Below are 12,799 nucleotides of genomic sequence, written 5' to 3' on the forward strand. Positions count from 1 at the left end.
CTGAAACTGATTTTACGATCAAATTATCCTAAAATAATATAGGTTTCAGATGTTTGGAGAAGGGGAGGGAGGGAGCAGTTTCAGTGCTTGCCATAGACGCTATTCTTTGCAGGCACGCCTCTTGATCCACGTACCTGGCGGAGGGAGTTTAGTCTTGATGATAACAAGGTCAGGCAGCTTCCATCTCTGGTACTCGTCCTCCCACACAGCCTCCTTCTTAATCTGTTCCACGTTGCTGTAGTTGCAGTCTCGTCGGATCGTGGGTTGCACCTGGGGGAGGAGGGAGGGGGGGGGGAAGGGGTGAGATCGAGAGCGTCGTGATGAGGACAATGTGTTTGTGTGGCTTGTAATGCATGGCTGGTGTTTAGGTTTCGTCTGTGATGCACAGGGTTACGATTTTGTCACTTTTAGCATATCATTTTTAAAAACTGTGGCACAATTTAAGTAACCTGTGAGTGAGAGAGAGAGAGAGTGAGAGAGAGAGAGAGAGAGAGAGAGAGAGAGAGAGAGAGAGAGAGAGAGAGAGAGAGAGAGAGAGAGAGAGAGAGAGGAGAGAGAGAGAGAGAGAGAGAGAGAGAGAGAGGGGGGGGAGGCAAAGGGTTAGAAAGACACATAGAAATCCATAAAGAAGCAGAGACAGAGACAGAAAGAAAAACATAATGACAGAGACACAGAAACAAAGACACAGGGACACAGCAACAGGAGCAAACAACATAAACAAAACATCCAGACCACAGAAAGAAAACAGAAACAAGAGAGACAACGAAAAAAAAAAGAACAGCCATAGACACAGCGACAGGGAAAACAAAAAAAAAAAAAAAAAACACAAAAAAAAAAAAAACAGCCACAGAGGAAGGGGGCGACCTCCTGCAGCCACCTTGTCGATGATCCCCTGCAGGAGCTTAATCTGCTGCTCCTGACGCCGGATGGTCTCCAGGTAGTCCGTCCTCTCCTCCTGGAATTCCGAGGTCAGGTCCTGGATCTCCTGTTCCATCGACTTGATCTGTTCGGGAGGTCAAAGCGAGGTCAAAATGGGTTCAGCGGGAGAATTTATAATCGACTCGTGGGGTTAAACGTTTGAAAAGTTTGTGATTTTCGTGGTTATTTTCTGAGATGGACGTATGGCGTTAAATTGATATTATGAAGGTGGACGAATGAATAATTATCTTTTTCTTTTATTGGATTTCCTGTCATATCGACCTGATCTGTCTGCGGGTCAAGCGAGGTCAGAGTGGGTCACTTGGAGAATTTATAAGACACTCACAGGCTTGGGGAGGGTTGGAAACGTATTGAGTAATGAAAACAGAAATATCCTTTCTTTTTACCTATCTTTGAAAACTTCGAGGTTGAATTTTGAAAGGATAGATTACGTCAAGTTTATATTATGTAAGGGGAGTGGCGGAAGTATGATTATTTTTTTTTACCCTTCTCTTTCTTCTTCTCTTCTCTTCCTTTCTTTCTTTCTTTCTTTCTCCCTCTCTTTCCCCATCTCTCCCTCTATCTCTTTCCCCATCTAGCTCTCTAGCTCTTTTTCCCCCTCTCCTTCTTCCTCTACCCCTCTCTCTTTCTCCCTCTCCCTCTCTCTCTCTCTCTCACTCTCTCTCTCTCTCTCTCTCTCTCTCTCTTTCTCCCTCTCCCTCCCTTTCTCCCCCTTTCTTACCTTCAGCTTCTGTGTTTTGACGAGCACCCCCAGAGCTAATCCCCAACTCCGTCCCCTCCCTCCCCCCCCCTCCTTTTTCTTCCCCCTTTCGTCCGCTCCCCTTTTTCTTCCCCCCTCCCACCCATCTCGTTTTTGGAGAGTTGTCTTTGTCTTTCTATCTCCCTCTTCCTTCTCCTCTCCCCTCGTTCTCCATTCCTCTCTAATTGCTTTTCTTTTCTTCCCCTTCCCTCACTCTCTTCCACTTCTTTTCCCCCCCCCCGCCCCCCTCCCCCTTCCCCTCTGTTCTCCTCCTTCCACCCACCATTTCGCTTTACCACAATCTCCCTCTCTCCTTCTCTTTCTCCCACTTTTCTCTCCCATTCACATTCCCTCCTTTCCTCTCTCTCCCTCTTTCCTTCCCTCCCTCCTCCTCCTCCTCCTCCTCCTCCCCTCCTTCCCTCCCCCTCCCTCCCCCTCACCTTCAGCTTCTGCGTCTTGGCGAGCTCGTTTTGCCTTCGCTCCCCCTCCCCTCCTTCCCCCCCCCCGCCCCCCTCCCCCCCCCCCTCACCTTCAGCTTCTGCGTCTTAGCGAGCTCCGTCTTGGCCTTCACCCCCCCTCCCCCTCTCCCTCCCCTCCCCCCCCCTCCCCTTCGCTTCTGCGTCTTGGCGAGTCCGTTTTTGGCCTTCAGCTCCCCCTCCCCCTCCTCCCCCTCCCCCTCCTCCCCCTCACCTTCAGCTTCTGCGTCTTGGCGAGCTCCGTCTTGGCCTTCAGCTCCCCCTCCCCTCCTTCCCCCTCCTTCCCTCCCCCTCACCTTCAGTTTCTGCGTCTTAGCGAGCTCCGTCTTGGCCTTCAGCTCCCCCTCCCCTCCTTCCCCCCTTTCCCCTCCCCCTCCCCTTTCAGCTTCTGCTCTTGGCGAGATCCGTCTTGGCCTTCAGCTCCCCCTCCCCCCTCCCTCCCCCTCCCTGCCCCCCCCTTCAGCTTCTGCTCTTGGCGACTCCGTCTTGGCCTTCACTCCCCCTCCCCCTCCCCCCCCTCCCCCCCCCCCCCCTCACCTTCATTTCTGCGTTTTTGGCGACTCCGTTTTGCCTTTCACTCCCCCTCCCCCTCCCCTCCCCCTCCCCCCCCCCCAACCTTCACTTCTGCGTCTTAGCGAGCTCCGCCCTTGGCCTTCCTCCCCCTCCCCCCCTTCCCCCCCTTTCCCTCCCCCTCACCTTCAGCTTCTGCGTCTTGGCGAGCTCCGTCTTGGCCTTCAGCTCCTCGTGAATATCGTCGTAGACCTTGATCATTATCCCGTCCTCGTCGTCGACCGACTTGAGGGCGTCGCTGAGGATCTTGAGTCTCTTCTCGTGGTATTTCTTCCTCTGCTTCCGCTTCACCTTGAGCTCCTTGTCTTGGCTCTTCTCGCCCCCCACCATCTGCTGCTCGAGCTGCTTCAGTCTGGGGGGGAGGGGAGGGGTTAGTTGGATCGAAGGGGGGAAGGGAAGGGGAGGGGGGTTTTGTGTGTGTGGGGGGGGTTGTGAGGGAGGGTGTTTGTTTTTTTTTTTTTGTGTGTGTTGTGGTGTGTGTTTTGTGTGTGTGTGTGTGTGTGTGTGTGTGTGTGTGTGTGTGTGTGTGTGTGTGTTTGCATGTGTGTGTGTGTGTGTGTATCTGTACCGTCTACATTTGTGTGTGTATGTATCTATGTGCATTTGTCTGTATCGGAGAGTGAATTTATCTGTGCAATTCTTATTTACATCATCAAATCCCCCCCCCCCCCCCAAAGAAAAAAAAGTAACAGCCCCTCATTACAAAAAACAACACAGAAACAGAAAACGACTCACCTTTAAGCTTCCTTCTGCATGGAATTCATCATCTCAGGAGCTCTGGAAAAAAAAAAAAAATTCTGTCGTTAAAAAAAAAAAAAAAAAAAAAAAAAAAAATTGGTGTGTTTTCAAATTTGATTGTTTGAATGTCATCTTTTTCGCATCGAATTATTCAGTTTGGAAATTATTCCTGATCTTAATAAAAACACCTTTTTTTGTATCTCTTCAAATTAATCTTTGAAACCTTTTTTTTCACAAAATTTTTGTCTGGGAAAAAAAAAAAGTTGTTGTTCAAAAAAAATTTTGTTTTGTTTTATATTCAAATTTCATTGTTTGAGTGACACCTTTTTGCTTCAAAACATTCAGTCTCGATATTAATCTGACGTTAAAAAAAATAGTATCTCTTCAAATTAATTGTTAGAATATAATTATTCTCAATTTGAATATAATTGCTTTAATATCAACTTTCACATCATATTATTCAGTTTGAAAATAATTACTAGCGTTGCTGAAAACCTTTTAAAACGCAAGTCATGCTTGAATATCTCCTTTTCACATCATATCATTCAGTCCCGAAATTATTATTAATGATTAATAAAAATCTTACAAATACACCTTTTCATAGAACCCGCTTTTTAATTAAATTTAAATTTGACACAGTGAAACGAGATAAAAAAAATGTGAAAAAATGGATTAAAATGTGATAATAAAGATAAAAAGAAGAAGAAAAAAAAATATATATGATTAAAAAAAAACTGATAAGGCTAAAAAAAAAAAGTGAAATGAAGTTAAAAAAAAAGTGATAAAGATAAAAAAAAAGAAAAAAAAATCATAATAAAAAAGAAATGTGAGAAGAAGGAAAGAAAAAAATGATAATGATCCTTCTTTGGTCAATGCATGCATTAAGTGTTGAGAGAGAGGAGAGAGGAAGAGAGAGAGAAAAATAGAGAGAGAGGGGGGGGGGGGGGGTTGGGGGGGGGGGGGGGGGGGGAGAGAAGAGAGAGAGGGGGGGGAGAGAGGAAGGGGAGAGAGGGGGGGAGAGGGGGAGAGAGGAAGAGAGAGAGAGAGAGAGGGGAGAGAGAGGAGAGGAAGGAGAGAGGAGGAGGAGAGAGAGGGGGGGGGGGGGGGGGGGGGGGGGGGGGGGAGGGGAGAGAGAGAGAGAGAGAGGGGGGGGAGAAGAGAGAGAGGGAGAGAGAGAGAGAGAGAAGAGAGAGGGAGAGAGAGAGAGAGAGAGGAGAGAGGAGGGGGAGAGGGGGGGAGAGAGAGAGAAGAGAGGAGAGAGAAAAAGAGAGAGAGAAGAGAAGAGAGAGAGAGAGAGAGAGAGAGAGAGAGAGAGCGAGAGAGATGAAGAAAAACAGAGGGAAAAGCGAAGAGAGTAATTTTAAATTTAAAATATTAATAAAATTATATATAATTATATATAATAGAGAGAGAGAGAGAGAGAGCGAGAGCGAGAGAGAATGAGAGACAGACAGACGGAAAGCGAAGAAGAGAGAGAGAGAGAGAGAGAGAGAGAGAGAGAGAGCGAGAGAGAATGAGAGAGACAGACAGGCGGAAAGCGAAGAAGAGAGAGAGAGAGAGAGAGAGAGAGCTTGCGAAAGAAGGAGAGAGAGAAGGAGAGAGCTTGCGAAAGAAGGAGAGAGAGAAGGAGAGAGCTTGCGAAAGAAGGAGAGAGAGAAGGAGAGAGCTTGCGAAAGAAGGAGGAACCCGTGAACCGACTTGTCCTGGGTGGCGTTGCTGGCCGCGCCCGCCGCCGTGGCCGCGGCCTTCACCGGCGCCGCCTTCTGCCCCGGACCCTCCAGGAAGATCGTGTCCTCCGTGTCGGCCTCGGTGCCCTCCGTCGGGGACCTCTGAGGAACTGTCCCCGCTGCCTGCTGCTGGGGTTGCGTCTGGCCCTGCGTCCGTTGCAGGAGCAGCTGCTGTTGCCTCAGCGCCTCCTCCTTCTGTTGCGCTTCCTGTGGGGTTCGGGGTTTGGGTGCCGTGCGAGTCGCCCCGACATTTCGCAGAACGCGCCCATGCCAATTTTGACTCACTGAGGCAAGTTTTGACTCACTGAGGCAAATTTTGACTTGCAAATCTTGACTCACTGAGGCAAATTTTGACTTGCAAATTATAACTCACTGATGCAAATTTTGACTAAGGCAAATTTTGATTAAGGCAAATTTTGACTCACTAAGGCAAATTTTGACTAAGGCAAATTTTGACTCACAAAGGCAAATTTTGACTCACTGAGGCAAATTTTGACTATGGCAAATTTTGACTAAGGCAAATTTTGACTCACTGATGCAAATTTTGACTCACTAATGCAAATTTTGACTTTCTGATGCAAATTTTGACTCAATGATGCAAATTTTGACTCACTAAGGCAAATTTTGACTCACTAAGGCAAATTTTGACTCACTGAGGCAAATTTTGACTCACTGTTGCAAATTTTTAAGAACACACAGATGCTGGGATGGTCAAAATTATAGGTCATGTATTTCATGAATTTTTGTATTGATATTAGTGTTGTTAATGACATAATATTAATAATAATAACAATAACATTTTATGTACTTATATATATCTATTTATACATTCATTATCTATCTATATATTTATTTATCTATTCATCTACCTATTTATATATTGATTTACCTATCTATTTATTCATCTATTTAATTATGAATTTATCTGTATATTAATTAATTTCTAGTTATGTATTCATCTATATATCTGTTTATTTATTTACTTATTCATTTGCCGATCCATCTGTCTATCTATATCTATCTATGTATCTCTCTTTCTCTCTCTATATATATATCTTTCTATCTATCTCTCTCTTTCTCTCTCTTGATATATATATATATATATGTTTCTATCTATTTTCTTTTATTCTCTTATTTTCCACCACGACCCCCTCCCCCTCCCCCCCTAGTGACCTACTCACGACCCTCCTCCTCACCCCCTTCTCCCCTCCCCCTCCCCTAGTGACCTAGCCCTCTCCTCCCTCCCCTCCCCTCATCCCCTCCTTCTCCCCCCCTTCCCCCTCCCCTACCTCCCCTCCCTTCCTCTCCCCCCTCCCCCTCCCCTAGTGACCTAGCCCTCCCTTCCTCTCCTCTCCCCCCCCCTCCCCCATCCCCCTCCAAACGCGACCTACCATCGCCGCGACCTTGGCCTTCTCGTTGACCATCTTGACCTCCTCCTCGTACTGCTTCTTGAGGTTGGTCATGTTGGCCTGCAGGAGAGCGTTGTTGGCCTGCTCGGCCTCCATGTCGGCCCTCATGGCGATCATCTTCTGCTCGTACTCGCGCCGGACCTTCTCCCGCTCCTCCTCCAGCGCGCTCTCGTCGGGCGCCACCACGGACACCACGGCTGCAGGGGGGGAGGGGGGGAGGAAAGGGGAGGGAGGGTAGGAAAGGGGTTGGTGGGGGAGGGAGGGGAGTAGGAAAGGGGAGGGAGGGTAGGAAAGGGGTTGGTGCGGGGAGAAGGTGGGACGGGGGAGGGGAGGGGAGGGAGGGAAGGGGAGGGGGAGGGTAGGAAAGGGAGAGGGAGAGTAGGAGAGGGGAGGGGAGGGGGAAGAGGGAGGGTAGGAGAGAGGAAGGTGGGTAGGAGAGGGGAGAGGGGGAGAGGGGAAGGGGAAGGTGGGTAGAGGGGGGGGGAAGAGAGAGGTAGGGAGAGGGAAGGGGGAAGGAAAGGGGAGGGAAGGAAGGGTGGGGGGGGGGAGAAAGTGGGTAGGAGGGGGAGGGTAGGAGGGAAGGAGGGACACGGAGGACAGGAGGGGGTGAGGAGAGAATAAGAGAGGGGAGAGGGGAAGGAGGGAAGGAGGGTTGAGAGAGGGAGAAGGAGGGAGAAGGGAGGGTTGAGGGGGAGAAGGAGGGGTGGGTGAAGGGAAGGAGAGGGGAAGGAGGGAGAGGGAGGAGGGGGGTAAAGGGGATGGGGAGGGGATGAAGAAGCAGAGGAGGAGAGAGGGAATAGAGAGGGAAGGGCAGAGGGAGGGGAATGGAGAGAAGAGAGAGGAAAGGAGGAAGGAGGAAATCAGGAAGGCGGAGAAGGAGGGAACGGGGGACACGTGGATAAAAATAAGGAGATGGAAGAAAGAAAAAAAAAACACGTCATGCGTAGAAAATCAAAACAAGAAAAAAAAACATTGAATTTCTAAACGGTTTTCAAAAATACACACGAATCTACTCTTGCAAGAATAGTGATAAAAACACCAGATATTAATTCAAATCGTGACCTTTAATTCATATAAAAAAATATATATATATATCACGATCATCATCATTTTAGTGCATCATCATCATCATAAAAAAAAATCATCATTATCAACCATCTGGCACTAAATCCTTTCTCAAAAATATAAATATAAAAAAAAAAAAAAAAAAAAAAGCTTATCTCCCAAAATGGTCGAACGCGGAATAATTGCTCTACAAACAGACAGACAAACAATCTCTATGTACAGTACATGGCACTATAACACAAATAATACAAATGGCAGAAATACTGAAGCCTCAACAACACGTTTTTTTTTTTACTTTTTAATTCACGCCACTGTAGATATGTTTGTATTAATGTGTGTGTGTGTGTGTGTGTGTTGTGTGTGTGTGTGTGTGTGTGTGTGTGTGTGTGTGTGTGTGTGTGTGTGTGTTGTGGTGTGGTCGTGTTGGTTGTGTGTGTCGTGCTGTGTGTGTGGAGGTGTCAATAGTATATTCATCAAAAAAGTTACTATATAATCCAAGCAAACCCTTTCACACTGATATGTTTGCAATATAAAGGATATATACATAGCAAGCATATATTATATATATATATATATATATATATATATATATATATATATATAATAATATATATTAATATATATATAGATATAATATAAAAAAAGATATGAAAAAGCAGAGAGAAAGAAAGAGAGAGAGAGAGAGAGAAGAAGAGGAGAGAGAAGAGAGAGAAGAGAGAGAGAGAGAGAGATGAGAGAGAGAGAGAGAAGAGAGAGAGAGAGAGAGAAAGAGAGAGAGAGAGAGAGGAGAGAGAGGAGAGAGAGAAGAGAGGGAGAGAGAGAGAGAGAGAAAGAGAAGAAGAGAAGGAGAGAGAGAGAGAGAGAGAGAGAGAGAGAGAGAGAAGAGAGAGGAGAGAGAGGAGAGAGAGAGAGAGAGAGATGAGAGAGAGAAGAGAGAAAGAGAGAGAGAGAAAGATAAGAAAAAGAGAGCGACCCTTATGAAGAAAAGAAAGGAGAGAGAAAAGAAGAGAGAAGAGAGAGAAAGAAGGAAGAGAGAGAGAGAGAGAGAAGAGACGAACTTGAGAAGGGAAGAGAAAGAGGAAGAGAAAGAGAAATAGAAGAGAGAGAAGAGAGACGACGAGAGAGAGAAAGTGATCAAAACACACAAGAACAAGACCATTTCTATAATCTAAATTACGCTTCCACTTCTAAGGAGGATTTTCAAACTACAAGAGAGAGAGAGAATTAGAAAAAAAAAAGCGAAAACCGGAAAGCGCAAGGAGGAGGAGGCTGCAGCGGAGGCGAAAGAGAGGAAGAGAGAGAGAGAGGAAGAGAGAGAGAGAGAGAGAGATGACGTGACCAACCTTCATGGCTGGACTTTTGTAGCCCACGACACAGCTGCGGCGACAAAAGGCATTTTAATAGTTTCACAAAGAGAGGGATTTCACGTATCTAGATATATATATATATAGGTTCAGAGGCAGGTACATATACAGACAGAGAAAGAGACACACATACTTACACTTACATACACAGGGAAATTTTACTTTACTTGTTTTTAGATATACAGTCACACGCACGCACGCATATACGCACGCACGCACGCACGCACCAAACACACACACAACACACACAGAAACTTTACATTAATATTATTAGATATACACTCACAGGCACACTCACACGCACATACAAAAAAAAAACTTTACTAGTTTTTGATACAAACACACACACACACACACACACACACACACACACACACACACACACACACACACACACACACACACACACACACACACACACACACCTCACCTTATTATTCTAATTAGTTTCATGGACATCTTAGCTCATACAGGCATATAGTATTTGGACAAATATAGCAGCCTATAAGTAGTATTTGATCATCAAGAAAAATATAATCCTAAATATAGTGAAAGCATAATAGTATATAGTAATTTCACTAATATATATCAGTATATTCGAATAGAAATGGAGCTTATCTAGGGGGGGGAAATCACACCCAAAATAATGGCTATAGAGAATCCTACAGTTAGACGTCACTTTTCAAGATGCCAAACTTCAAGATGTCAAACTTCAAGATGTCAAACTTCAAGATGTCAAACTTCGGGATGTCAAACTTCATGATGTCAAAACTTCAAGATGTCAAACTTCGGGATGTCAAACTTCATGATGTCAAAACTTCAAGATGTCAAACTTCGGATGTCAAACTTCATGATGTTCAAACTTCAAGACGTTAAACTTCAAGACGTCACACTCCAAACTTCATCCTTTGCTAATAACCCAAGGTAATATTAATCCCGTGTTCAGACGTGTAAATAGGTTGCCATGAATAGTGTGGATGACAGATAGACAAATAGATAGATATAAATAGATATATAGGTAGATAGATGGATATATTGACCGACAGATAGACAGACAGAGAGAAAGAGAAAGAGAGAGGGAGGGAGGGAGGGAGGGAGGGAGGGAGGGAGGAGAGAGAGAGAGAGAGAGAGAGAGAGAGACAGAGAGAGAGAGAGAGACAGAGAGAGAGAGAGAGAGAGGAGAGAGAGAGAGGAGAGAGAGAGGGGAGAGAGGAAGTGAGAGAGAGAGAGAGAGAGAGAGAGAGAGAGTGAGAGCAGAGAGAGAGACAGAGAGAGAGAGAGAGAGAGAGAGAGAGAGAGAGAGAGAGAAACAGAGACAAAAAGACAGAGACAGACAGAGAAAGAGAGATAAACAGAGAGACAGACAGAGAAAGAGAGATAAACAGAGACAGAGAGAAAGCTAATATACACAAAAGTCTCGAAAAGAAAATTGCCAAGCGATTTTCTGTCATTTTTATTATATTTTCTTTGTATATTTATTAATTCACGTTTTTTTTACATTCATTATAGACTTATTTATCCATTTTTCTATTCATTTATCTACTTATTCTTTATTTATCTATTTCCTTATCTATTTAACTCTTTATTTCTTATTTACTTACATATTCCTTTATCTACTTATCCACTTATTTCTTCTTTAACTTATCTATTCAATTATCTATTCATCTCGTTAGTTATCCACTCATTTTATCTACTTATTTATCTATCTATCTATTTTGTTCACCTATTCTTACGATCTCGAACAAAGAATCGGATGCGAATCGAATATATGGAATTAAATACACCAAATATAATAATAATAAATCATAAATAATGATAATAATAATAATAATAAATAATAATAACAAAGGATAATAATAATAAGGAAAAAAACAATAAAAACAATGATAATAATGATGATGATAATAATTAAACTCATTTGATGCAAATCGATCGTCTTCTGTTTTCTGAATTATTATTATAATTTTATATCACTATTATTATTTTTCTTTCTTATCATCTTTTCTTTATTATCATTTTTCTTTTTATATCATTATTATCATGTTTCTTTACTTATCGATCTTGATTTATTATATCATCTTTCAATTTTACATCATAATATTATTTTTAATCATTCTATCATCGTTTCTTTAGTAATAAACATCATTCTTATATGATATATTATTAAGTTATTTTGTCTTTCTTATTATCTTTTCTTTCTTATCATATTTCTTTTACATCATTATTGTCATTTTTCTTTCTCATCATCTTTTCTTTATTATCATCTTTCTTTTTACATCATTATTATTTTTTTTCTCGTTATTTCTAGGCTCTGGAATAAACTGCCTCCAGGGACTGTGACTTCTCAGCTGATGTGTTTTTTATTACGTCTATTTATCTTTTATTACTATCTTATCTATCTCCTCCTTTCTTAGCTGTGTTTTGACCTGCACTTTGGTGCATATTCCGATCGCAGTGTGGCTCTCATTGGTTAGCATCATGATATAATAATGATATAATGTATTGATAATATAATATAATAATAATAATATTGAAATAATATAATAATGATCATATAATAGTATAATAATAATAATATATAATAATAATAATATTAATATAATATAATAATAACAGTTTATGACTAGCATAATGATGCAAAATAATAATAATAACCATTCAGTGTGATCGTATATGACATAATAACAATAATGATCATAACAATAATAATAATATTAATAATAATAATATAGTAATAATAACAATAATAATGATAACAATATAATAATAACAAATAATAATAACAAATAATATAACAATAATTATAATAACAATAATAATAACGACAATAATAATAATAATAACAATAATAATAATAACAACAATAATAATACCAATAATAATAACAACAAAAACAACAATAATAATCCTACTCGGTCCCGTCGCCTGATAAGGATTCAGTCGTGACTCGAAACGTCACGAATTAACGTTCCTGCCTCATTATCTTTTCGTTAATTTCGTCCTCATGCATCCTCGTTATCGGGACTTTTCCTATCTACCTCTTTCTTTTAAACCCTAAAAATAAAATCCTTTCCTTCTTTGTTGATACTTTACCTCATTTTTTTTTTACTTTTGAACAAACTGAACTAAAACGAAGTAAAAAAAAAATCGTAATGTTTTGTAATTACTCGATTATTAATTAATCAGTTCAAAAAATGAAGAGAGTGCACGGGTGTGTGTGTGGTCGAGGGGGGGGGTGAATAAGTGAGTAAATGGGTGAGTGTGAGTGAGTGAGTGTGTGTGTGTGAAAGTGTGAGTGTGGTGAAAGTGTGAGTGCATGAGTGCGTGAGTGAGCGAGTGTGTGAGTGAATGTGTGAGTGAGAGCTTGTGAGTGAGTGAGTGAGAGTGAGTGAGAGTGAGTGAGTGCGTGAGTTTGCGTGTGTGTGCGTGCGTGCGTGTGTGTGTAAGTGTAAGTGAGTGAGTGAGTGAGTGAGTGAGTGAGTGAGTGAGCGTGAGTGAGTGAGTGAGTGAGTGAGAGTGAGTGAGAGAGAGTGAGTGAATGAGTGATCAAGTGAGTAAGTTCAGGAGTTCCAGAGCAAGTGAGCAAATGGGTGAGTGAGTGAACAAGTGACCAAATAAACATTCACAGACCAAGGCGATGAACACCAGCAGAATATTGAAAACCAACTTACTAAGTTTCTCAGACAAATACAAGTTGCTCATTTAACCCAAACTTAGTCCAAGATTTTATATCTACAACAAGAAGTCTCAATTCACCCGAAACAGAAAAAAA

The 12,799-nt window shown here is 42.5% G+C and overlaps 2 protein-coding genes across 2 annotated transcripts in view; both read right to left on the reverse strand.

The window, feature by feature from the left end:
• Positions 1-3,072, reverse strand: part of LOC119576442 (kinesin-like protein KIF17) — a 15,854-nt gene extending 12,782 nt beyond the window's left edge. Inside the window, exons 1-3 of the mRNA XM_037924154.1 lie at positions 2,851-3,072; positions 878-1,003; positions 135-270 (exon numbers count right to left, since the gene is read on the reverse strand). Coding sequence (XP_037780082.1) covers positions 135-270; positions 878-1,003; positions 2,851-3,054 — 466 coding nt within the window. The 5' untranslated portion in view covers positions 3,055-3,072. The remainder of the gene's footprint in view (positions 1-134; positions 271-877; positions 1,004-2,850) is intronic.
• A 389-nt stretch (positions 3,073-3,461) lies between these two features.
• Positions 3,462-9,788, reverse strand: LOC119576008. Its single transcript, XM_037923536.1, has 4 exons — positions 9,707-9,788; positions 6,581-6,795; positions 5,161-5,396; positions 3,462-3,501 (listed from the first exon to the last, which is right to left on the reverse strand). Exons 1-4 carry the CDS (start codon positions 9,786-9,788, stop codon positions 3,462-3,464), a joined length of 573 nt encoding a protein of 190 aa, XP_037779464.1.
• Positions 9,789-12,799: the final 3,011 nt, after the last annotated feature.

This window comes from Penaeus monodon, chromosome 8 (genome assembly GCF_015228065.2).
Source record: "Penaeus monodon isolate SGIC_2016 chromosome 8, NSTDA_Pmon_1, whole genome shotgun sequence".
NCBI classification, from domain to species: domain Eukaryota; kingdom Metazoa; phylum Arthropoda; class Malacostraca; order Decapoda; family Penaeidae; genus Penaeus; species Penaeus monodon.

Bases quoted from the DNA above. Each gene is read 5' to 3' on its own strand.
- LOC119576008 (XM_037923536.1), bottom strand. From the start codon at position 9,788: ATGAAGTTTGACATCCCGAAGTTTGACATCTTGAAGTTTGACATCTTG. The intron at 6,796-9,706 runs GTGACGTCTAAC...CCCCCCCTGCAG, and splicing joins GAAGTTTGGCATCTTGAAAA to CCGTGGTGTCCGTGGTGGCG. The intron at 3,502-5,160 runs GTCGGTTCACGG...TTTTTTTTCCAG, and splicing joins AGCAACGCCACCCAGGACAA to AGCTCCTGAGATGATGAATT.